Genomic DNA, 24471 nt, shown 5'->3' on the forward strand with positions numbered 1-24471 from the left:
ATGTTTTCATTTGTCCACATGCTGTTAATTAAGCACTCTGAGTTTTGTTGCCAGAGCTTTCCAATGTGAAATTGCACCTGGATTTTTTTTTACTTAGAGTTGCATTTAAAACTTAACATAATTGACTGTTTATTTCATTTACTTTTTTTTTAAAGGTACTTCTGTCAAATGAATGGGAATAATTTGGGTGAGGAAGTATATAAATGCACAGAATAAAATGAATGAATAAAATGAATTGTTCAGGTTATTTATTGGTTTAATGTATTAGAACACATTATGCCCTGCCCTTCAGTGGTAACTGGATGCTCACTTGGGGGAGGGAGTAAAACCAATCCAAATGATAGAACATAAATAAACCATTGCTATACCATAGAATACAAAAGGGAGGGAGTCTCTGGCCAGACAATCCAGGTTTCTAATTTCCTGTGTTCTTTCAGTACAATTACTTAACTGTATGTGCTTTGTGAGGACCACAAAGGCCACCTGTCTCATTATGTTAAAAGTGAATTCTTCAAATTGCCTACTCGCCATTTTGTGCTACTCTACAGCCTTCTGGCCATTCATTGCTCTCCAACGTGTGTTTACTTATTACTGCAAATACTGTATAACTAGCTCCTTCACACTGGAGCTTCATGATAAAGCTTATGATCCAAGATTTGGATCATTATGAAATGGTATAAGGCACCCACAGCTAACTCAACACCGTCTGATGTCCGAGAAGTGCAGCAAGTAGTTACCTGCATTCATTCCACTACTGACACAGATCAAATCAATAGTGTCCAGAATTACCAAGGGATTTTAGCACAAGCACCTCTTTCCATCAATGACAGTAAAAATGCAAAGTTAATAAACTGAAGAACTCACAATATACTGGTTTTCATGATATGCAAAACCAGTAAGGACATGGGGTTGGGAGGAGTGCGAACTGCACTGGGTGGCACCATCATGAGAAGCATCAAAATGACTGTAGTTAACCACAAAATATTTTTCATGAGCTCACTTTACATGTTTGGAGGTTCTAGCAGGGGAGCGCAACTATCGTATACCTGGGACTGAACGTCGTCCTCTTCCACCAAGCACGCAGCTTCAGGAGGGACATACATGGAGCGATGAGGGAGGAAGGGGACACCTGCCTAGCCAGTCAGATCAGTCCAATCAACCCTGGCGATCAATGGGGTGACAGGTGTCACAGCCAGATCGACCTCACATCCTCATTACCTCTCTTTAGACTGCCTTTGGATGATCTTGTGGGTTGAGTTGGGTTTCAATAACTACTTGTATGTGGTTTTTAGCCTAGATTTTAAAATTTGTTAAAGTTTGAAGTATATAACCCCTTGGGTTTGACATGGATGCTTGGGACTGGGTCCCCCTGTTATGATCTGGTCATTGACCATGATAAAGTTTGCTTACACTTTACATGTACTGTCATAATTTAAACTCATTGCAAATTTACTTTCTGAACCTTCTAATGCATGAAGGTTAAAACCAAACTGAAGGTAACAACAACAACAACAAATTATTAATCCTGGGATATCATACAAACCACTTACAACTTTACCTGGAAGAAAATATTTGAAGTAACCCAAACAGGGCTAGAGGACCCGCAGTCTTCCAGATGTTGGTATAATACATGTCCCATCATGCCCAACTACTGGTCATGCTGAACAGGGAACTGGAATCCAGCAGCATCTGGAAAATAGGTTCTCCGCTGTATCTGGATAGCCATTATTTCATACTCCACATGATGACAATAATCAAATCCAGTCATTACAGCAACTTTCTTAAACAGATATTGGGAAGGAGGGAAGAGGAAGTCATTGCAGACTTCATGAAAGATCTCCAAAATGTGGAAGCAATAATTCAGTGCACCGGAATGACAATTCCACTGACATTAATGGGACATCTCCCCCACCCCGTAAACATGCATCATGTCAGATCGTAAAATAAGTCGCTCCAGATGATGCTCAACGTGGCAAGCGCTGTTCAGTAATTACTGCTCTTTTGTTCTCTTGTACAGCTATAGCAAGATCAGTATTTTTTGTATTTTTGCCATATTTGAAAAAGTGTTCCATGAAGAGGGTATCACCAAAGGACCACAATCTAAAGGCATAGGTTAAAAAAAATCCCAAAGCCCAACTTCATTCTTTGGAGCAAAAAGGACAACAAACGATGGAGCTGACAGAAGAATATATAGAGTTGGCCAAAAACTTTCAGGAAATGAAGCATAAGCCTGAACGCAGCAATTACATTTCCCAGAGGAGGAAAATATGTGGAAAGGAAAGCCAAGGACAGAGCTTAAAGGCACTCTGCAAGAAACAGGCTAAAGACAAGAAATACACTGTCAGAGGACTGGTTATAAAAATTAAGGGAAAGCTCTCTGAAGAAGGGTGATGTTCTGGAGTCACCGATAGAAGAGCAGTTTTCGAATCAGGATAAATGACAGTATTGCAAGCTAAGCACAACAAATGAAGGAGGTCAGTGGCGAAGGAGGTCAGCACTGGAAAAAGGAAGGGCACACTTCATGCCTCACATGCCATTGTTTGAAAATGAAAGTAGCTAACAGGCTTGTGTTGGGAAAGATCTCTGGAGAGATGGCCTCCAGGCCAAAAGGATAAAAAATTGGAGTAACCACAGAATGGAATCCAATCCTGCAATACCCACACTGTAACACAACTGGCTCTACTATTAGACAAAAGTGACACGTGTTCAAAATAAGCAACGAAACTGATGTGCCATTAAGGAACAGCACTTTCTCACTTATTTAACAATGTTAAATAACTGTTTCTATAACTGGAATGTGTTCATTACTTTTGACTTTGTCATTTCATTGTAATATTGATTTGGATTTGTTTAGCGTGACCTTTTAGATGAGGCAAACATATTGCTTTTATTTTATTGGGTTGGTGATTTGGCTGTATATACTACATCATTCTAGGTTTCTGGAACAAGACATTCCTACCAGGAGCTTTTAAAATGAACTGTATCTGGCACGGGAATTCCAGAGTGTTTGAGTTATAACTCCTAGAATTTACCAAACAGTATCTGCCAATTGTGGTCTAAAACAGTAACTTTCCCAAGCTCTGGGGTAAGACTGGAACCCTTTTTTCCTCCTCCCTCCTGATTGGGTGTTTCATCTGGATGCAAGGGAGCTATGTTGTTATTTGGCTTCCAAAGAGAAAAAAGCAGGCATATCTAAACACTTTTTTGTGTGTCAGAAGTGACTTGATAAACTGGAAGTCGCTTCTGGTGTCAGAAAATTGGCCATCTGCAGGAACATTGCCCAGGGGACACCCAGATGATTGATGTTTTACTATGCAGTGGGAGGCTTCTCTCATGTCCCCGCATGAGAAGGTAGAGTTTGACAGATGGGAGCTTACCCCGTTCCCCAGATCTGAACTGCCAACCTGTCGGTTAACCAGTCCTGCTGGCACAAGGGTTTAACCCACTGCGCCACTGGGGGCTCCACATCTAAACTCCAGAGACCTATTCACACTACACAGTTATAATGCTTACAGTCCACTTTAAATGTCATGGTTCCATTTTCTGGAATTCTCAGTTTTGTAGTTTGGTGAAGCACTCAATCTCTTTGGTGAGAAATTATAAGTGCTCCTTATTAAACTGAATCAGAACACTGACTGAAGCTTACCTAATCTTTATCAGTGTCAGATAATGACAAGAGTTCTATCTCCTTTATTTTATTGCAGCTTGTTGAAGTTACTAAGGTTGTGTCTACACTGGCCGCTCAAGCAGGAGCCAGTCTGGAGCATTATGCTCTGGATTGGCCACAGAATGGCCATGATGGTGGCCACACACATCCGGCGATACCCACAGTGGCCCTGTGTTGACATCCAGATAGTCCAGTTGGGTGAAGACCACATCAACCCCATCTAGCCATTGCTTTATCATCCATGTTGACACCACCACTCCCTGCTGAAATCATGACAGTTAAGTGGAACCATAATGTAGTAATTATGAATGTGAATAGTTCCCAGGTCACAGTGGGCAAATGTTGTGGACAGTGGTCCATTTTATAATTGTGCCTTATGTTTCTGAAAAACCACAATTAATCAAGTGCTTGCACCAATAAGCACAATAAGAACACACACACCAACACAGGAGAGGGAGGCATCCCCTATGACTCTTCCTTGGAACACTGATATAGCATCTATTTTAAGGCTACCGAAAAGTTAGGCAATCAAACAGCAGTTTGTTCTGTATGAGGATGCAGATTGCAATGCTAAGAAAATGTAAATAAATATTAAGAAAAACGGCATGTATTATTTTATCTTGCTCTCATTGGGAATGGGATTGGCATAAAGTGACTTGCTCAACAGCTGTTGTTTCCTACTGCCAAATGTTTAGAAACAGGTGGCACATCAACCTGGCCAAAAATGCGTCTTGGTCTTAAAATCCTCAGATGAAGTTGATGAAATCAGTGGGGATGCTTGGTTAGTTAGCCTCTCCCTTTCAACCGCTTTGGAGCGAATGGGCAGTGAGCTGCTGGGGGCTCTGGAGATACTTTACTCACTTAATAGCCACCATTCTCATATTTAACAGATCCAGGGCCATGTTGACTAAAAATGGGCTGACAAATAAAGTTTTTAAACTCCTTGCGCTGAACCTCAAATTGAAGAACCATAACTAGAGTAGGTGACTGTCCAAATGATGTTGTGCTCCATTATCCAATTTGTGAGTGGTGAGGGAGGATGGGGGCTCCAGTTCATCAGTTCAAGGGAAAGTTTTGCATTTCTAGAATTCAAAGAATTCAAGTATTTCCAGGACACCACCAGCCCAGTTGAGCTGTGACTACTTATTCACCTATTATAATGATTTTAACATTTCAAAGAGGAGGCAAGCTTCTTGGACAACAAAACAATTTGAGGGACAGCTAGAATGTTGGTTGGAGACATTTTTAAAATGTCATTTTATATTGATCCAAACAGTAACAATAAACATAAACAAATAAACAATAAACTAAAATATTATGAACAGAAACCAGACAACAACAAAACCCCAGTAAAATAGAAATGTTTTGTATATCTAGTAGAACTCTGTATAATTAACTAATCCTGTTCTTTGTCCAAATCCTATTACTTCTCTAGATCTCATTCTTGTTACAAATAAGTCTGTGCTTCATTCTATATATTAGACATTTGCTTTTTATGAAATAAGGAAGTGAATATCCATTGTCTAAGTCAGTGTTTCTCAAACTGGGGGTCAGGACCCCTGGGAGGGGATCATGAGGGAGTTTCCAGAGGGGTTGCCAAACATCACCAGAAAACACATATTTTGATGGTCTTAGAAACTCCTTTGGCAGAGAATGCTGAAGATTTTTCCGCCTGTCCTTCTCTTCCTTTTTGGAAACAGATGGCCTATCCTCCCACCAAAAGCCCTCCTCCTACTGTGTTTGGCCAGCCTCTCAGCCATGGGGAGAGCTGTTTCTAAGGGCCCTTCCACACAGTCAGATAACTCAGAATATCAAGGCAGAAATCTCAGAATATCTACTGTGAACGGGTTATCTGAGTCCACACTTCCATATGTTCCAATTCAAAATGGGATTTAATTCAGCTGTGTGTAAAGGGCCTCAGACTCCAAGCAGGGAGGGGACAGCAGGCATGCTCTGCGCATAGTAGTGTGATATGCATGCATGGATGAGGGAGAGTGTGCTAGGTTGGAGGGAGGCTCACATCCCTTCAAGAAAGGGGAAAAAGTGCCTATATGATGTGGGACTGAGAGTGGTCCAGCAGCATCAGGAGGAGCAGCAGCAGCAGAATCAGCTTAGTAATTTGTAATATTATTTATTAGAAAAAAGGGAGTCATTCCTTTGTTTTTGTATTAATGCTCCTGTTAGAAAATGCATAAGATGTGAACGAACAACCACTCCCAAAATTGTGGGTCACTCCTCCCCAAATCCCACAAGTATTCACAGTTGGCCATGTTGGGTGCTATGTGCCAAGTTTGGTCCAGATTCGTCGTCAGCTGGGTTCAGTGTTCTTTGGATACGGGTGAACTACAACTCCGATATGCCAAGGTCAATCAACCACAAACCCCACCTGTATTCACGGTTGGCCACATTAGATCTGTGTGCCAAGTTTGGCCAAGATCCAACATTGTTTGAGGCCACAGTGCTCTCTGGATGTAGGTGAACTACAACGCCAAAACCCAAGGTCAATGCCCACCAAGACCTTCCAGTATTTTTTGTTGCTCATGGGAGTTCTGTGTGCCAAATTTGGTTCAAATCCATCATTGGTGGAGGCCAAAATGCTCTTTGATTGTAGGTTAAGTATAAATCCCAGCAACTACACCTCCCAAATGACAAAATCAATCCCCCCAAACCCAGCTGTCACTTGGAGTCTTAAGAGTTTTAAGTAAGCAAATGCACAGACTCTGCCTCTTCTCCTACCCAAAGTGGTCGCATTGCTATTGACTTGGCACTGTGTAAATAACACCACTGGCGTGAAAGGATAAAGGTGACTTAAAATGTGATTACACCGGACTGAGTGTGACTTTAAAGGAGTTTTTCCGCAAATGGAATTCCAAGGCAGCTCACAACTCCAAGCCATTAGTTAAGCCCTAATTGGAACAGACTTCAGAATATTAAGCTATTAGACAACACAAAAGCACCCCACATCCTAGTAGCTGAGAGATGAAGGAAAGAAGAGGATTTGCCGTAGCATTAAAGGACACTTCTGAAATCACTGAGCTTTCAGATTTTCTTCCATCTTAGAGAGGATTAATGGGCCTAAAAGAAGCCTTACTCTACAATGAAACAGTAAGGGTGGTACACACGTAAACCCCAATAACATTGGTGACACTAAAGTTCAAGTACATACTGCAAAATAAAACCTACTTCCAATAATTGTGTTCAGATTGTCCTGTATAGCAGAATAAACCATGTGAAACAGGGGCTTCCCTGCACCAGGGCAGCTATAACTCCCATAACAGCCATAGTGAGCACAGACAATAGCCAGGTGTTATGGGAGTTATAGCCCCAAAATTCTAGGACAGCGAGAGAAACTGTAAAAAGACTGGAGCCAAAGTTCACGGCTGTAATCCTTGTGCCTCTCTTTCAAACAGGATGGATCATGAATAATGCAGTATCAACACCAGCCACCAGTTTGGGCTGATTTGGCCAATTTTTTGCATTGATGGAGTTAAAACACCACATTTGCAGGAAGGATTGGGTACATTTTGGTACATTAAATAGATCCAAACTTAAAAAATAGTGGTGAGAGCTTTGGGAGTATCTGGGGCTCAGTTTAGGAGCAGCAGAAGTGGGGCATAAAGCCACATATGGTTCATGGACCACAGTTTCCTCACCCCATTCTAGAAGGGTACAAGATTGTGAAATGGCTACTCATTGCTATAATTATGCATCCAATGGCCAATTTCTGCTTGTTAGTGATGAACACAGAACCACTTGTTACGTGACAAAAAAAAAAATCTATACTAGAATTTGAAAAAGTTATGTTTTCGAACTAAAAGCTCTATATCTATGTTTCTCAACCTTCCTAATGCTGTGACCCTTTAATACAGTTCCTCATATTGTGGGGACCCCCAACCATAACATTATGTGCCGAGCACGCCTGCTCTCCCCTCCCTGCTTGGAGTCTCGGAAAAAGCCAATCACAGCGAAGGGGGCTTTTGGTAGGAGGATTGGCCATCTGTTTCCAAAAAAGGAAGAGAAGAACAGGCGGAGAGATCTTCAGCATTCTCTGTCAAAGGGGTTCCTAAGACCATCAGAAATATGTATTTTCTGATGGTCTTTGGTGACCTCTCTGAAACCCCCCAGGGAGCTTGACCCCCAGGTTGAGAAACACTGTGATAGAACCTCTCAGCCTTCAGGTTCACTAGACAGAGTGACTAGTAGATTTGGTGAGCTGAAGTAACTTTTCCAAGTTCTATAATTTATGAGACACCCAATCAATAAGGAATACTTTTGTTGCTCCCGTAGAATTAGCCAGGGGCTGAATGCCCATGGTGAATGCAGCTGATGCTAATAGTAGATAAGATCGAAGGCAAAAGGAGAGGGTGGGAAAATACTTTTCAAGGTCTGGCATAAAGCATAGGAGCTTCCTCCTCCTCCTCTTTACCATTCTTCCGAGCCCCCGGTGGTGCAATGGGTTAATTTATTATTATTTATTTATTTACAGTATTTATATACTGTTTTTCTCATGCCTAGGGGGACTCAAAGCGGTTTACACATAGCTGGCAAAATTCAATGCTTTCATTGGGAACCGACTCGATGCTAATCCATAACAGTTACAATAATAAAAACCACAATTAAGCAAAAATCATAATTAAACTCTTGTGCCAGCAGGACCGAAGACTGACAGGTCAGAGGTTTGAATCTGGGGAGAGCACAGATGAGCTCCCTCTGTCAGCTCCAGATCCCCATGCGGGGACATGAGGGAAGCCTCCCACAAGGATGGTAAAACATCAAAACATCCAGGCGTCCCCTGGGCAACGTCCTTGCAGACGGCCAATTCTCTCACATCAGAAGTGACTTGCAGTTTCTCAAGTGGCTCATGACACACACACACACACAAACAAAAACAAAAAACAAAAAATAATTCTGTCACTCTTTTAAAATTCCCCCCTGTAATTCCCTTCTCATCCTATCACATCTCTTCCTCATCTAGTTGAGAAAGACTGGTCTTGCTCACTTGCAGAAGGATGTTGATTCAAACTAAGGGCAGCATAAGATCAAGCCAGTCTACATAAAGCCTTAGGGCTGCTGGTTGCCCACCTTTGATTTGCATCAATAGCAACAACAATAACAACAACCAACACAATCAACTCAACTTTACTGAGGTCAAGATGCATGACGAAACTGCTACAGCACTGACATCCCGAGTTAACTCCTTTTGCACCTAAAGTCAATCGTTGACAGTGAGCAAAATATGGTTCTTAGTACTTGTTGTGCTATCTAGGAAGCTGGAAGGTATAGTCCAACCACATCAGAGTGACACATAATTCTCACCTTAACCTAAGTTAACTTAAAAAAACATATTTACACATAACTGGTTAAACATATAGGAAAAACCTCTGGATTTTAAACACCTTACAAATTTAGTGGGGTAGAATTTCATGGACTAGAGCCCATTTCATTCACTGAATTTAATTTTAGGAGATACATGTGTACAAGAAGACAGACAAAACACACTTGAAACAACACAGCCAGAAGGACATGAAAATGCAAGCAGTACAATCTGTGACATTTCCAAGAAAAGCTTGGAGGACATGAAATAAACACAATGTCCTGTTCATAGCTAACTACAAATACAGTCTATTAAAGATTGCTATGTAATTTAACACTTGGACAGGAAACTCTCAATAATCCTGTATCAGCTGTCCTGAGCATTTTTTTTATTTCTTGTCAAAAGCATTGCATAAAATTAGTATAAAACTGATAAAATAGAGGGAGCCCAATTTTGAATACCTGTGGGGTTGTGAGAGGGATTGATTTTGTCATTTGGGAGTTGTAGTTCCTGGATTTTTTCACCTAAAATAAAAGAGCATTTTGAACTCCAGCAATGATAGAATTGAACTAAACCTGGCACAAAGAACTCCCACAAGCAACAGAAAATACTGGAAGGGTTTGGTGGGCGTTGACCTTGAGTTTTGGAGTTGTAGTTCACCTACATCCAAAGAGCCCTGTGGACTCAAACAATGATGGATCTGGACCACACTGGACCAAGTTTGGCAGGAATACTCAATATGTCCAAATGTTAACACTGATGGAGTTTGGGGAAAATAGGCCTTGACATTTGGGAGTTGTAGATATTGGGATTTATAGTTCAGCTACAATCAATGAGCATTCTGAATCCCACCAACAATAGAATTGGGCCAAACTTCCCACACAGAACCCCCATGACCCAACAGAAAATGTTCTAGGTAGTGCCATTTTGCCAGACTGTCTTGATCTGCATACTCCACTTCTGAGTCTGTTCAGGGCCCTTTCAAGTCACCCATTCCCGGTTATGGGAGCGGGGTCATCCATTTGGGATTTCCTGGTTTAGTTGCCCAGATGGATACTCTTGCTGTTGCTGGAGGAACATTAAGAGGCATTGTGGTCCTCATGAAGCTTTTCCTTGATTTGAGTCTACTAGGAGAAGGGTGATAGCCATGCAGTGGATAACTTTCACAGTTATCAACCTTATTTCTCTCCCAGTTAGCAGCAACTTCCTGTTGCACATCAGGGGGGGGGGGGGAGGGGGGCAGCTAGCTTATGGAGTTGATCAACAGGTATAGGTTTGGAACATCCCGAACATGATGTCCTTAAAGATGACAGTTCCCATCATCCCCAGCAGCATAGTCAATGGTCAATATCAAGCTACATGAGCCTAACAATATCTGGAACACTGTACAATCTCCACCTCTATGTACACCATAGAAAACGAGCCTTGTTTTAATATACTTTGGAAAGACAAACAGAATGTCAAATCATCATCTATTTTGATTGGAATAGACCAAGACACACTTGCACTAAAATGAGAATAAAAGATACATTGGTGCCTGTATTCTTTGCTTTTTAAACACACTGGGTTTTACTACAGTGATGTGAAATTTTCTGGGATTACCATCAAGAACGTTCAAGGCATTTCAGTTTAGATGAACTATAATTTCAGAATGATCTCGTGAAGACAGACATTAAGATGACTTCCAATGCAGGAAAAAACCCAAACATTCCCTATACATATTAAACAAATTCAATCAAACTTCACTGTAAGTAAAAGCTGCACCAAGCAAAGCTGCTAAAAACCTAGAATCCCCAAAACGGTTCTTATTATATCTGCTATCTTCTAGTGTTTTAATACACTGCCAACAGTATCTCAGCTCTTCCACCTTCTGTTCTATGCTGCTTGTCATAAACGCAACTATTTTTTCTCAGTTTACCCTTTTTATTATACAACGGGACTTCAAAGACTTGCAAAAATAACAAAATACATTAAATTCAGATTATTCTCCACCCACAACTCAATTATACAGATGTCACTGTGTGTATATTAGGGTTACAAGAGCAAATTTCAGCAGGTGTTGCTTGTTACCTGGTTGTGTGAATAGGCAAACTAGCTGAAATTGCCTTTTACACAACTATTTGAGTTATACAAGTCCTCTCCAATTTTCAGTGTAGCAACTTGGTATAAAACAGGCATTTAGTTCACTTCAATAACCTTATTTGACCTTTATTAACACATTCATGTTAGCAACCTCCCTGAAGACCATGAATCTTAACAAAAACTGTTTTAGAGTGCTGTTCTTTATATACACTACTGTTATGATTTTATAGTTTTTAAATACTGGTAGTCAGAATTAACAGGGGAATTCCAGAAAAAAAAATCAGGCCCAGCTAATCACCTCCCAACAAAGGATTCTCCCAGGCAGTAAGAAGCCAGACCTTGAAACTGCTGGGCCATTAAATGCTAATCAAGGTGGCCAATTGAAATATTCACAATCAGACAGGAGTTCTTTCTTCCACCCTGGTCATTCCACAGATATATGAACCTAATTTTCCTAGTTTTCAACAGATCTCACAATCTCTGAAGATGCCTGCCATAGATGCAGGCAAAACGTCAGGAGAGAATGCTTCTGGAACATGGCCATACAGCCTGGAAAACTCAACAACCTGGTGTAGATTCACCTCTGATCTCCATAATCATCGTCCAGCATTCAAACCACCATACCACACTGTAAAAAAGGATCCTAGGTCTTCCCAGAAGTTTCATTGTATTGCCCTCACCTTGGAAATTTAATTAAGCAACATGCATGAGATAGTTTCTTTGATACAGATATGAACCAGTGGGAATTGGACTGCAATACTGTCTCAAAGCAGCGGCCTATCAAATGAAGACTATAGCTTGCCAACCCACCTTTCTCCCCGATGTAAAATTACTCTCCGCAAAGCATCCCCTTGGCTTATAAATCCTTCTATATTAAGAAAGAAATCCAAGCAAATAATCCATTGGGTTTTGTATGGTGATAAACCATACAGCAGTAAGCCCTGGATTTTCAAGGACTTGATGACAGAACTTGACCACTCTATTCATCATAAATCAATGCTCACTGCTCACTCAAGGGTGACACCGCTGCAAGCAGAAAAGAGGTCAACTTTTCAAAGGGAGATAAAGTGAGTGCTCACTACAGCGGCTATGCAATAATGATAGCTGACTCCCTATCTTTAAAACTCTCCCTTGATTTACAAAACCAGGCCATTCTATGGCTGCCGTAGCCAGTCCCCTTTCATCCAGAGACTGGGTTAAGTCAGTCTACCTCAAGTCATCTTTCCTAGCAATAAAAGGAAAAGCTTGAGAAGACACAGACACTGAAAAATTAGGACAGAAATGATTCAGCAAATGTTTTGGGAATTCCTAAGAATTTAGCAAATAGATAAGGAATTCAATTGAGTGTATTTCTTCATGTTATCATTAGCTTTCCATGACCTGATCAACTGATTTGGAAATAGGAGGCAGATCTTGGAGGATTTTTAAAAACAATTATAACATCTAGAATTCTCTACGCAACATGGCCACTGGGGCATCATGGCTGGAGGATTATGAAGAATGTATTCCCGTAACTCATTCTGATTAGTATGAGTTACTCTTGGATTGGAGAAAATTAACTCATCTTTATGGGATGGGTTCCAACACCAAGAATGAAAGGATCATGGCTGTTAGGCTGTAAAACAAATCATAATGCATGCTGTCATTGCAAAATTAGTAATGTAGCATTAAGTTTATTTATTTTTATTTATTTATTTCGTACACTTTTACCCCGCCCTTCTCCCCCCAAGGGGGATTCAGGGCGGCCTCACATAAGCACCGTACAATGCTATGAACACATAAATAATCAACAATTACATCAAAACACTAAAAACAATGAATTAAAACAATAAATTAGTCACGCCAGTTTAAAACCAAATCCAGGTCGGGTTTAATTCAATGTCGCAGTATCCAAGTCTTATTTCCAATTGCCGCTATCCATTAAACAAACGCCTGATCCCAAAGTCAAATCTTCAATTTTCTTCTAAAGGACAGGAGGGAGGTGGCCAACCTGATGTCCCTGGGGAGAGACTTCCACAGACGGAGGGCCACTGCCGAGAAGGCCTTGTGTCTCATCCCCACCAACTGCATTTGCGATGAAGGTGGGATCAAGAGCAGGGCCTCTCCTGAAGATCTTAAACTTCGTGATGGTTCGTAACAGGAGATAAGTTCGGGCCGGTAGTGTGGGCCAGAACTGTTTAGGGCTTTAAAAGTTAAGACCAGCACTTTGAATTGTGCTTAGAAGCTAATCGGCCACCAGTGGACCTGGTGTACCAGAGGAGTTGTATGCTCCCTGTATGCCCCTCCAGTGAACAACCTGGCTGCTGACCGTTGGACTAATTGAAGTTTCTGAGCAGTCTTCAAAGGCAGCCCCACGTAGAGTGCATTGCAGTAGTCTATATTCGGAATGTAACAAGAGCGTGGACCACCGTGGCCAAGTATGAGCAACATTCCATCAGTATTTTAACCATCCCAAAGAGAAAGGTTTTAACCATCCCAGTTAGCAACATTCCATCAGTATTTTAACCACCCCAATACCACAGGAACCTCAGGCCAACAATATATACAGGTTGAGTATCCCTGATCCAAAATGCTTGGGAACAGAAGCATTTCAGGTTTTGGTATATCTGTATTTGCATATAGGTTCATACTATGGTGTCTTGGAGAAGGGGCACAAAACACAATTTATTTGTATTTCATAGACACCTTACAGACATAGCATGGAAGTAATTTTATACAATGTTTAGAATAATTTTGTGCATGAAACATTGAACCATCAGAAAGCAAAGATATCTCAGTCACCCATGTGGTCAATTTTGAAGTATTTCAGATTTTAGGATATGGGATGCTGAACCCCTAACTACAAAACTACAGTCATTTTAAAATGTAGTGGCCAAAACTGATGTCCTTATCCCCCGCCGAAGTCAATGGAATATAATAATGCTTCATTCCACATATTAGACATTTGCTTTTTCATGAAGGGAGGGGGGTCACAAGGGGGGTTTTCAGAAGGGTCATCAAAGACCACCAGAAAACACATATTTTTGATGTTCTTAGGAACCCCTTTGCCAGAGAAAGATGACAATATCTCTTCCTGTCCTTCACTTCTACTTTGGAAACAGATGGCAAATCCTCCCACCAAAAGTTGTCTTCTGCTGTGATTGGCTGACCTCTCAGCTGGCCTCTCAGTCAAGGGGAGGGCCGTTTCTGAGACTCCAAGCAGGGTGGGGAGAGCAGGCATGCTCGGCGCATGGCTGTGTGGCGTGCATGGGCAGGCGTGGAAGAGTGTGAAAGGCTGGAGGGAGGCTCTCACCAGCGAGTCTCTTCAAGCCATGAGGGTTCTATGTGGGAAGTTTGGCCCAATTCTATTGTTGGTAGGGTTCAGAATGCTCTTTGATTGTAGGTGGACTATAAATCCCAGCAACTACAACTCCAAAATGTTAAGGTCCATTTTCCCCAAACTCTGTCAGTGTTCACATTTCGGCATATTGAGTATTTGTGCCAAGTTTGGTCCAGATCTATTATTGTTTGAGCTCTCTGGATGTAGGTGAACTACAACTGCACAAGGTCAATGCCCACCAAACGCTTCTTGTTGGTCATGGGAGTTCTGTGTGTCAAGTTTGGTTCAATTCCATCGTTGGTGGAGTTCAGAATGCTCTTTGATTGTAGGTAAACTATAAATCCCAGCAACTACAACTCCCAAATAACAAAATCAACCCCCCCTCCCCCCAATCCCACCAATATTCAAATTTGGGTGTATCGGGTATTTGTGCCAAATTTGGTCCAGTGAATGAAAATACATCCTGCTTATCAGATATTTACATTACAATTCATAACGATCGCAAAATTAAAGTTATGAAGTAGCAACAAAAATAATTTTATGGTTGGGAGTCGTGGCATTAGGAAGGTTGAGAACGACAGCTCTAAGGGAAGCTCCTATTAAGCATAGCCACTTTTTCTTCTGATATCAGTGTGCTTTCACCAACTGTTTCAATCATAACAGATATCTAGTCTTTATCCCAGTTTGTCTGCCTATTTCCTAGAAAGCAAAGCACAACAAGGAGCAACTGAAAGTTTGTGACACCAAATAAAACCAGTCTCATCACAATAAGATTCAAATCACAAAAACTGATATTTGTTACAAACTGCAGGAAAGTTAAAAGTATACAGTAAATAAAAGAGATAATGGGTTCCCTGTCCTTCCTCTAGCATAAATGTCAGACCAAAAGCCTATATACGGTAGTTCAAACAGGACCTGAGTGCTGCTTGTCCTTCCAAGGGACTGGTATTCAGAAGCGTTTAACATAGCAGAAGGAGGATGCACAATTGTCATTCCATTTTTTACTGGGTTAAAAAACAAGTGTCAGTTGAAGGTCACTGGCCTTTACATCCATACCATAAAGAAGTGAAGGAGGGGCTTGTTACCATGGTGTACTAGTTCTCCTATTTTTATTATTGGAGGGATTTTATTAGCCTGCCTTGATTGCAGTCCTACAATAACAAACTCAGTCTTGCAAATACCTTTGATTTCAATGCTGACTAATTTGTAGGTTATTTACCACCAAAATCTTGGCTTCAATTTAACTTTCCATGCTATTTAATGTGTAGCTAACTCTCCCCCCCCCCCAAAGGATATCACTCTATAGCTCCAAAGTTCTGTTGCTTAAAAACCCAACACCTGTTGAGTTACCAACTTAAAAATGATTACAGAGATCTAATGTCAAACTGATTCCCACTAAAACTGCCACATGTGTCGTGAGTTCAAAGTGCCAAGGATGGACACGCTTGTTGTTTTTACTCAAATTTTAGGAAAGGCGTTTCATGTTTCTAACGAATTTGGGTAAAAAAACAATGTACTCCCTCCAGCCTTCTCATAGAAGGATGCCTTTCATTGGGTTGATGAAATTCTGAATGGTGGCCAAATACTTATTAAGTTTTGCCTGCTCCATAAAACTGCTAGCAAAGTAGTGTCATGCATTTCCAGGTTTATTAGAAAAGAGGAAAATTGCTGGAACTTCCATGTTTTTGAGTAAATTTAGTGTATTCTTAGTTCAACCCTTAATCTTATACGAGAAGTACAATTCTGTATGAGAGGGTTTTTTGTGTGTGTCAGGAACAATTTGAGAAACTGCAAATCGCTTCTGGTGTGAGAGAACTGGCCTTCTGAAAGGGCGTTGCCCAGGGGATGCCTGGATGTTTTGATGTTTTACCATCCTTGTGGGAGGCTTCTCTCATGTCCCTGCATGGGGAGCTAGAGCTGACAGAGGGAGCTCATCCGCACTCTCCCTGGAGTCGAACCTCCGACCTGTCCTGCCGACACAAGGGTTTAACCCATTGTGCCACTGGGAACCACGCAAGGTTCAAATGTGATTGTCAGCATGCATTAAAATAGTGAGATTTTCCACTGTTAACCCAACATGGTGGAAACTTTGTGTGGCACCACAATAAAAATGAATTACAGATTCATTATCCAAATGCTTTAATTTGAATATAAGAATCCAACAAAATGAACCAAAGAAAAATATGGAGAGAGGCAGCGTAGTGTAGTTGTTTCAATGCTGGGCTATCATTCTGGAAGATCATGATTTAAATCCTAACTTGGTCATGGAAACCCAATGGATGACATTGGCAAAGTCACACTCCCTCTGCCTTAGAATAAGGCAGTGGTAGATCTCTTGTAAACAAGTGTCAAAAAAATTCTTACAATAGGGTCACCTTAATCTGGTGGCAATCTGAAGGCACAACAACAAAAAGAGAGGGTCATCATAATCAAGAGATGACTTGAAGGAACCACAACAATAAACTGAGATGTTCACCAGATGACATATTCGAAGATATCTGCAAGTATTTAATAAATTAGGATAAAATGGAAATTACATTGATACAGTTAAAAGAAGCAATAAATGGAAAGTTTAAGCATTCGCTTCCAACATATGTGATTTTTCTGCTTCATGGCAGGTTGTTGGACTGGATAGCCCACGAGGTCTCTTCCAACTCAATATTCTATATTTTTCCAACATATTTTCTTCCAACGCAATATTCTATAGTTTTCCAACACATTCTCTTTTGTCTCAAAGTGCATCACTTCAATACCATGTGATGAGAGACAATATGATTCCCATTTATCTCCTTCCCAGAAGACTCTAGGGTGTCTAATAGACTACTTAAAATAGTATTAAACTTCTTTTCTTGTGACTCTTAAGTTCCAGCAAATTACTTTTAGAGAGGAAGCAGGCCTGATCTACAAATAAATGATATACAATAATTAGCAAATCATTGAACAACACATTCATGCTCACAATCAGTAGGTTTATCGATGAAGGCTTTCATGACTGGGATAACTGGGTTGTTGTAGGTGTTCATGTTCTAGAAGCATTCTCTCCTGACATTTATGGCAGGTAACCTCAGAGGTTGTGAAGTCTGTTGGAAACTAGAAAAATTGTGTTTATATATCTGTAGAAAGTCCAGGGTGGGAGAAAGAACTCTTGTCTGTTAGATGGTGTGAATGTTTCAATTGGCCACCTTGATCAGCATGTGATGGTCTACAGCAGAGGTTCTCAACCTGTGGGTCCCCAGGTGTTTTGGCCTACAATTCCCAGAAATCCCAGCCAGTTTACCAGCTGTTAGGATTTCTGGGAGTTGAAGGCCAAAACATCTGGGGACCCCAGGTTGAGAACCACTGGTCTACAGGTTTTAGGTGTAGCTTGTTACTGCCTAGGAGAATCCTTTGTTGAGAGGTGATTAGCTGTCCCTGATTGTTTCTTGTCTGGAGTTCCCCTGTCTTTGAGTTTTGTTCTTTATTTACTGTTATAATTTCAGAGTTTTTTAAATACTGATAGACAGATTTTGTTCATTTTCATGTTTTCCTCCTTTCTGCTGAAATTGTCCACAATCAGTAGGATCTCCAACCGCTTCCAGAAAGCCGGTGGACTCTGCTTTCTTGGTATTTCTTGGAAATCTATGAAATGGCTAGATCATTTTGAAAACTTTGTTTTGACATCCATGCTTACTGGCATTATCATAAGTCCTGTGGTGCCAGGAAGCATAACTACAAGCATGGCAATGCTGAAAGCTTAGCAACAATATCATAGTCTAATCTAGGCAAGGGCAAACTTTGGCCCTCCAGGTTTTTTGGACTTCTACTCCCACAATTCCAGCAGTCAGTTGGTTTAACCCAGTGGTTCTCAACTTGTAGGTCCCTACATGTTTTGGCCTACAACTCCCAGAAATCTCAGCCAGTTTACCAGGATTTCTGAGAGATGAAGGCCCAAACATCTGGGGACCCACAGGTTGAGAACCACAGGTCTAACCCTTGCTATGTCTTCACACACTGGTTAAATACAGTGACATCCCATAAACTTAGCAGGATAAGAGCCTAAAGGAACATGGAAAAATATGTAGGATGGAGAGTATGTTGTGAACAAGGACAATTTGTGTCATCTATGCAACATCAGTCTCAGTCAAGGAGAATGATAAGGAGAGCCATCTACCTCTCAGCTGAAGCCAACACGAGACAACTTTAACCCAATCTGTTACGCTTTTGATCACTGAATAACTGATTGGATGGCTATAAAAAAGGCCTCTTCCTAATATATGTAAAAAGAGGCCCAGGGAGAAAGGGCCCGTGACTGCAAAATTAAAGAAATGCAACAAAGAACCGTGACTAAATGGTGATTGACAGTCTTTCCTCGATGTGAAGTATTATCATGGGAATGTCACATCTATAGTACAAAGGGGGCTCTTCTGGCGATGAAAAGACGCCCCATGAAATGAGGTTTGGCTATCCTGAGCTAAAATTGGGTTTAGTCAAATAAAACATGGAAACAATGGGTTATTTTAAAAGATTTCACTACAGCATCATCCCTCTCCTGCTCCTTCTCTATAGACTTCTAAAGATTTTGGTACACACATGAATGCTATAGATACAGGGCAATTTGTAATCTAGAGAAGGGAAAATAATGAACTGCAATACTTCCTAAGCTGCCTGATGGAGAAAGCTAGCCCAAATATGACACATTGGTCCAAGTGTTTGGACCAATTTGTTATATTTATCTCCACTGTCTAACACCATTCCTTTCTTTCCTGGAAATTCATCAAGGACCACAATTGGTCCAAATACCACCAATTTGCGTATCACAAATGTATATTAATTACTGTTAGATACAGAACAGATAAGCTCTGGACATTACAGTAGGTAAAGGTTTTCCCTTGACATTAAGTCCAGTTATGTCAAACTCTGGAGATTAGTGTTCACCTCCACTTCTAAGCTGAAGAACCGGCGTTGTCCATAGACACCTCCAAGGTCATGTGGCCAGCATGACTGCATGGAGCGCTGTTACCTTCCCACCAGAGCAGTACCTATTGATCTACTCACATTTGCATGTTTTCAAATTTGTATTGGCAGAAGCTGGGGCTAACAGCGAGAGCTCACACCACTCCTTGGATTTGAACCTGTGATCTCTGGGTCAGCGAATTCAGCAGCTCAGCGCTTTAATCCACTGCGCCACTGAGGGCTCCGGTGAGCATTAGAGTACAAACCCTATCTCCATGGGAACAGGTATCATCTATCCTTGTCCATGAAAATGACCAGTATCATTTATCCACGTCCATCAAAATATCTTCTCTCCAGCCATTTTATACATTTTCTAGCATGACTCTATGGTCAACCTCCGCTGGAAGCTGACTACAGAATCACACTGAAAGACTTAAGAGATTCCTAGAGATGTGTTATCATAGGTTTAAAAAATTGTCACTTCCTTGATTCATGTTTTTGTACCTTCACAGGGACTCTGTGTCCTTAAACCAGGCATGGGCAAACTTTGGCCCTCCGGGTGTTTTGGACTTCAACTCCCACAATTCCTAACAGCCGGTACGCTGTTAGGAATTGTGAGAGTTGAAGTCCAAAACACCTAGAGGGCCAAAGTTTGCCCATGCCTGCCTTAAACCCAGCAAATGTGAAGGGCTGACTGTACAATAAAGTCAGGCTGGAGGACTATAAAATGCATATTTTGTTGGACATTGATAACTGTTAACAGTTTGCTCTTATCCACAGTTTTACATATCCACATGAAGTCTGGAAATATATCCCTGCAGATATTGGGATCATATTGTATTGACAAAATATGCATTATATATAGAGAGAGTGAATGTGGAAACGGCAAGGTGGAAGTTTACACGGTGAGCAAGTTTTAAATGTCTGTCTTCCAAAATAGAAGAATCTGATACACCGGAAAAAGAAAGTAACTTTCCTGGAGGCTTTTCTCAAACTCAGCCACATCCAGGATCTATAAAGCAGGAGAAAAATCACTGGCACCAATGAAAGGGAAGACCCTTCTACACTGCTATATAAAATAATAATAGTTATTATTATTATTATTATTAATAAATGCCATAAATACCATCTGCCTGCGACAAAAAACTGGTGGGATCACAAGCCTGAAATAGTTACACAAAATGAATACTTCAAACTACTTCGGGACTTCTGAATTCAGACTGACAAGAGTTTTGGAGCACAATACTCGTGACCTCACAATCATGGAAAAAAACGAAGTATGGATTGTCAATGTTGCAATCCCAGGTGACAGCAGAATTGACAAGAAGCAACTGGAAAAGCTACACGATAAAAAGATAGAACTGCAAAGATTCTGGCACAAGCCAGTCAATGTGGTCCCAGTGGTGATTGGCACACTGGGTGCAGTGTCTAAAGACTTTGGCCTGCACTTAAAAACAATCAAAGCTGACAAAATTGCCATCTGTCAGCTGCAAAAAGCCACTCTAGTTGGATCTGCACGCATTATTTGCTGATACATCACACAGTCCTAGACACTTGGGAAGTGTCTGACCTGTGATCAAATACAAAAGCCAGCATAGTGTACTAATCTTGTTGTGTATAAAATAATAATAATAATAATAATAATAATAATAGCCCTAGACACTTGAGAAGTGTCCGATGTATGATCCAATTCAACAGCTAGCAGAGTGTCTGCTGTGGACTCATCTTGTTGTGTTTCAATAATAATAATAATAATAATAATAATAATAATAATAATAATAATATTTTCTAGCATGCTTTTCTCCTTAACAGGACACAAAGTGCATCCCAACATAATACAATACAAATCAAAGCACATTTAACATAAAATACAACACAAAAATCACACAAAGCATAAAACAAAATATTAAGCATTAAAAACATTTAAAACCAATTATAATTATTGTCGAGACTCATCAACCAAATAGCATATTTCACTAAGCTAAGTGCAAATCGACCTTGTCATCATTAGCAATGGAAAATTATCTGACAAAACTCCAGATGACCCAGTTGGCCCACAAGGTCTCTTCCAACTCTATGATTCTATGACTCTCAACATGGAGAAATGTATATTTCTAAATTAGGCAATAAAAAATGAAATGCACAAATATAGGATGGGTGACAGCAGGCTTGACAACAGTCTATGTGAAAGGGATCTAGAGGTCTGAGTAAACCACAAGCTGAACATGAGTCAACAGTGTGGTGCAGCAGCACCTAAAAAAATCCAATGCAATTCTAGGCTGCATCAATAGAGCATAGTGGCTGGATGGAGGTAAGTCATCACTGTACTCCATTCTGCTTTAATCAGACCTCGTCAGGAATATTGTGTACAATTCTGGGAACCACAAATCAAGAAGAATATGGACAAACTGGAACATGTCCACAGAAGGGAGACCTAAAAGACCCAAGGCTTGGAAGCCAGGTTTCTAGAGGTGCATCTTAGGGTATGTTTAGCTTGGAGAAAAGAAGGCTGAGAGAGGACATGATAGCCATGTGTCAATATTTGCAAGCTGGCAAGCTTGTTTTCTGCAGCTCTGGAGACTAGGGGCCTTCTATGTGGCCATATAATTCACATTATCAAAGCAGATAATCCACATTATGTGCTTTGAACCAGACTATATGAGTCTAGTGCAGTTTAGGAAGCTGGCTGTGTTTAGCTTGGAGAAAAGAAAGCCAAGAGAGGACCATGATAGCCATTTTCAATATTTACATGGGAGCAAGCTTGCTTTCTGCAGCTCTGGAGACTAGGGTCCCTTCTATATGGCCATATAATCCAGATTATTAAGACAGATAACCCACATTATGTGCTTTAAACTGGATTATATGAGTCAAGTACAGTTTAGGAAGCTGGTTGAGTTTAGTTTGGAGAAAAGAAGACCGAGAGGGGACTGCGATAGCCATGGTTCAATATTTTCAAGGGGGCAAGCTTGTTTTCTGAAGATTTGGAGATGAGGAGCCCTTCTACGTGGCCATATAATCCAGATTACCAAAGAAGATAATCCACATTATGTACTTTGAACCGGACTATATGGGTCTAGTGCAGTTTAGGGAGCTGGTTGTGTTTAGTTTGGAGAAAAGAAGGCCAAGAGAGGATCGTGATAGCCATGTTTCAATATTTTCAAGAGGGCAAGCTTGTTTTCTAAAGATCTGGAGACTAGGGGCCCTTCTAGGTGGCCATATAATCCAAATTATCACATCAGATAACCCATATTATGTGCTTTGAACTGGATTATACGAGTCAAGTGCAGTTTAGGGAGTTGGTTGTGTTTAGTTTGGAGAAAAGAAGTCCAAGAGAGGACCATGATAGCTATGTTTCAATATTTTCAAGAGGGCAACCTTGTTTTCTGAAAGTCTGGAGACTAGGGGTCCTTCTAGGTGGCCATATAATCCAAATTATCAAAGCGGATAACCCATATTATGTTCTTTGAACCAGATTAGATGAGTCAACACTGCCATATAGCCCAGTCCAAAGCAGATAATGTGGATTTTAGATGGTAGTGTAGAAGGGGCCTTGGACACAAAGCATTGGATTTCCACTTAGACCATGAATGGTCTAACTTGGTCTTCCTTCCAGATGTTTTGGACTCCAACTCCCAGCATTCCCAACAGCCTCAGGCCCCTTCCTTTCCCCCCTCAGCCGCTTAAGCGGCTGAGGGGGGAAAGGAAAGGGCCTGAGGCTGTTAGGAATGCTGGAAGTTGGAGTCCAAAACATCTGGAGGGAAGGCCAAGTTGGTCCAAGCCTGACCTATACATTGAGCTGTTCAGCAGTGGGCTAAACTGCCTGGAAACTGTGATGGGAGTGGGAGGCATTTTAAGGGGAGGGATAAGACAATATTGCTATGGGCAGAGCACAGTTTGTTAAGGGAGGGTCTCCTCCAAGCTTTGCCAGATGGCCCTCCTCATTTCCCTCCCTTTCCACCCCATTTTGGGCTTGAAATTGTGTTGTTTTATGGGGGTAGCACCCCTTTAATCCAAAACCCATAGACTACAGCCAATTCTCCCCCTTAAAAAGCCTAGAGGACCCTTCCAACCTCCCTAAGAAGGGAGAGACCAGTTCCAGCTCTGCAATTGTGCTCAGGAAGACCCTCCCTCAAAATAGGAAAGAGAGAAAAAGATGATGGTGAATAGGAAACTAGAGAAATAGGGAAGGGGGAGAGAGTTTAGCTCCCACCCCTTCCCCATTGACGTCTATAGGAGGGTGGGTTGCACAAAGCCAGTAACAAAAGCCACCCCTCTGCAGCGTCCTCCGGCGGCACAGCAGTCAGGGTCGGCAAAGGGCGCCGCCCCCTTTTTGCATAGGAAGCAGCAGCAGCAGTGCAGGAACACCAAACCCCCCTATTTCTGGCTCCCTTTCGGCGTTCCGCCCAGCACAATGCAGCCGCGGGAGAAACCATTGGGTGGGAAAATAGGGGGGAGAGGGAAAGGAAAGGAGGAAAGGAGGCAAACCCCAACTGCTACCGACCTTGAGGTGCTTCGGCCGCCGCCGCTAAGGTCTTGGTCACCGCCTTCCAGACGTTGCATCCCAGCAAGCAGAGCAGGAGAGCCGCCGATCGGGTCATGTCCGCCCGAGGCTGGACGGGAAAGGGGGAAGAGAGATGGAGAAGGAGAGATGGAGGAGGAGGAGGAGGAGGAGGAAGCCACCCAGAGCTGCATCAGGGGCAAAAGGGAGGCAGGGAAGGAGGGAAGCAGCCTCCTCGGGCCCCTGCTTCCTCCTCCGCCGGTGGGTCTCCCCGAAGAGGCGGCCAGGCTCCTTCCTTAACCCCTTCTTTCCTCCCAACCTTCCTTCCTCCTCTCCTCCTTCTCCTCCTCTTCTCCTTTTCTGCCTCCTTCTCCAGCTCTGCCTCCCTCCGCCCCCTGGCTCAAATAGCCAGTCAGCGCGCGCCACCTATCGGCCGAACCTGGAACTGCACCCACACTCTAATGCAAGCACAGGCAAACTTTGGCCCTCCAGGTGTTTTGGACTTCAACTCCCACAATTCCTAACAGCCGGTAGGCTGTTAGGAATTGTGGGAGTTGAAGTCCAAAACACCTGGAGGGCCCAAGTTTGCCCATGCCTGCTCTAATGCAAGCACAGGCAAACTTTGCCCCTCCAGGTGTTTTTTTGGACTTCAACACCCA

The 24471-nt window shown here is 41.7% G+C and overlaps 1 protein-coding gene across 2 annotated transcripts in view; it reads right to left on the bottom strand.

The window, feature by feature from the left end:
* FAM171A1 (family with sequence similarity 171 member A1) overlaps window positions 1-24188 on the bottom strand; it is a 94495-nt gene extending 70307 nt beyond the window's left edge. For both annotated transcript variants that reach the window (XM_060782329.2, XM_060782328.2), the window contains exon 1: window positions 23816-24188. In XM_060782329.2, coding sequence (XP_060638312.2) covers window positions 23816-23912 — 97 coding nt within the window. In that variant the 5' untranslated portion in view covers window positions 23913-24188. The remainder of the gene's footprint in view (window positions 1-23815) is intronic.
* Window positions 24189-24471: the final 283 nt, after the last annotated feature.

The sequence above is a fragment of the Anolis sagrei genome, chromosome 6 (assembly GCF_037176765.1).
Source record: "Anolis sagrei isolate rAnoSag1 chromosome 6, rAnoSag1.mat, whole genome shotgun sequence".
Lineage (NCBI taxonomy): Eukaryota > Metazoa > Chordata > Lepidosauria > Squamata > Dactyloidae > Anolis > Anolis sagrei.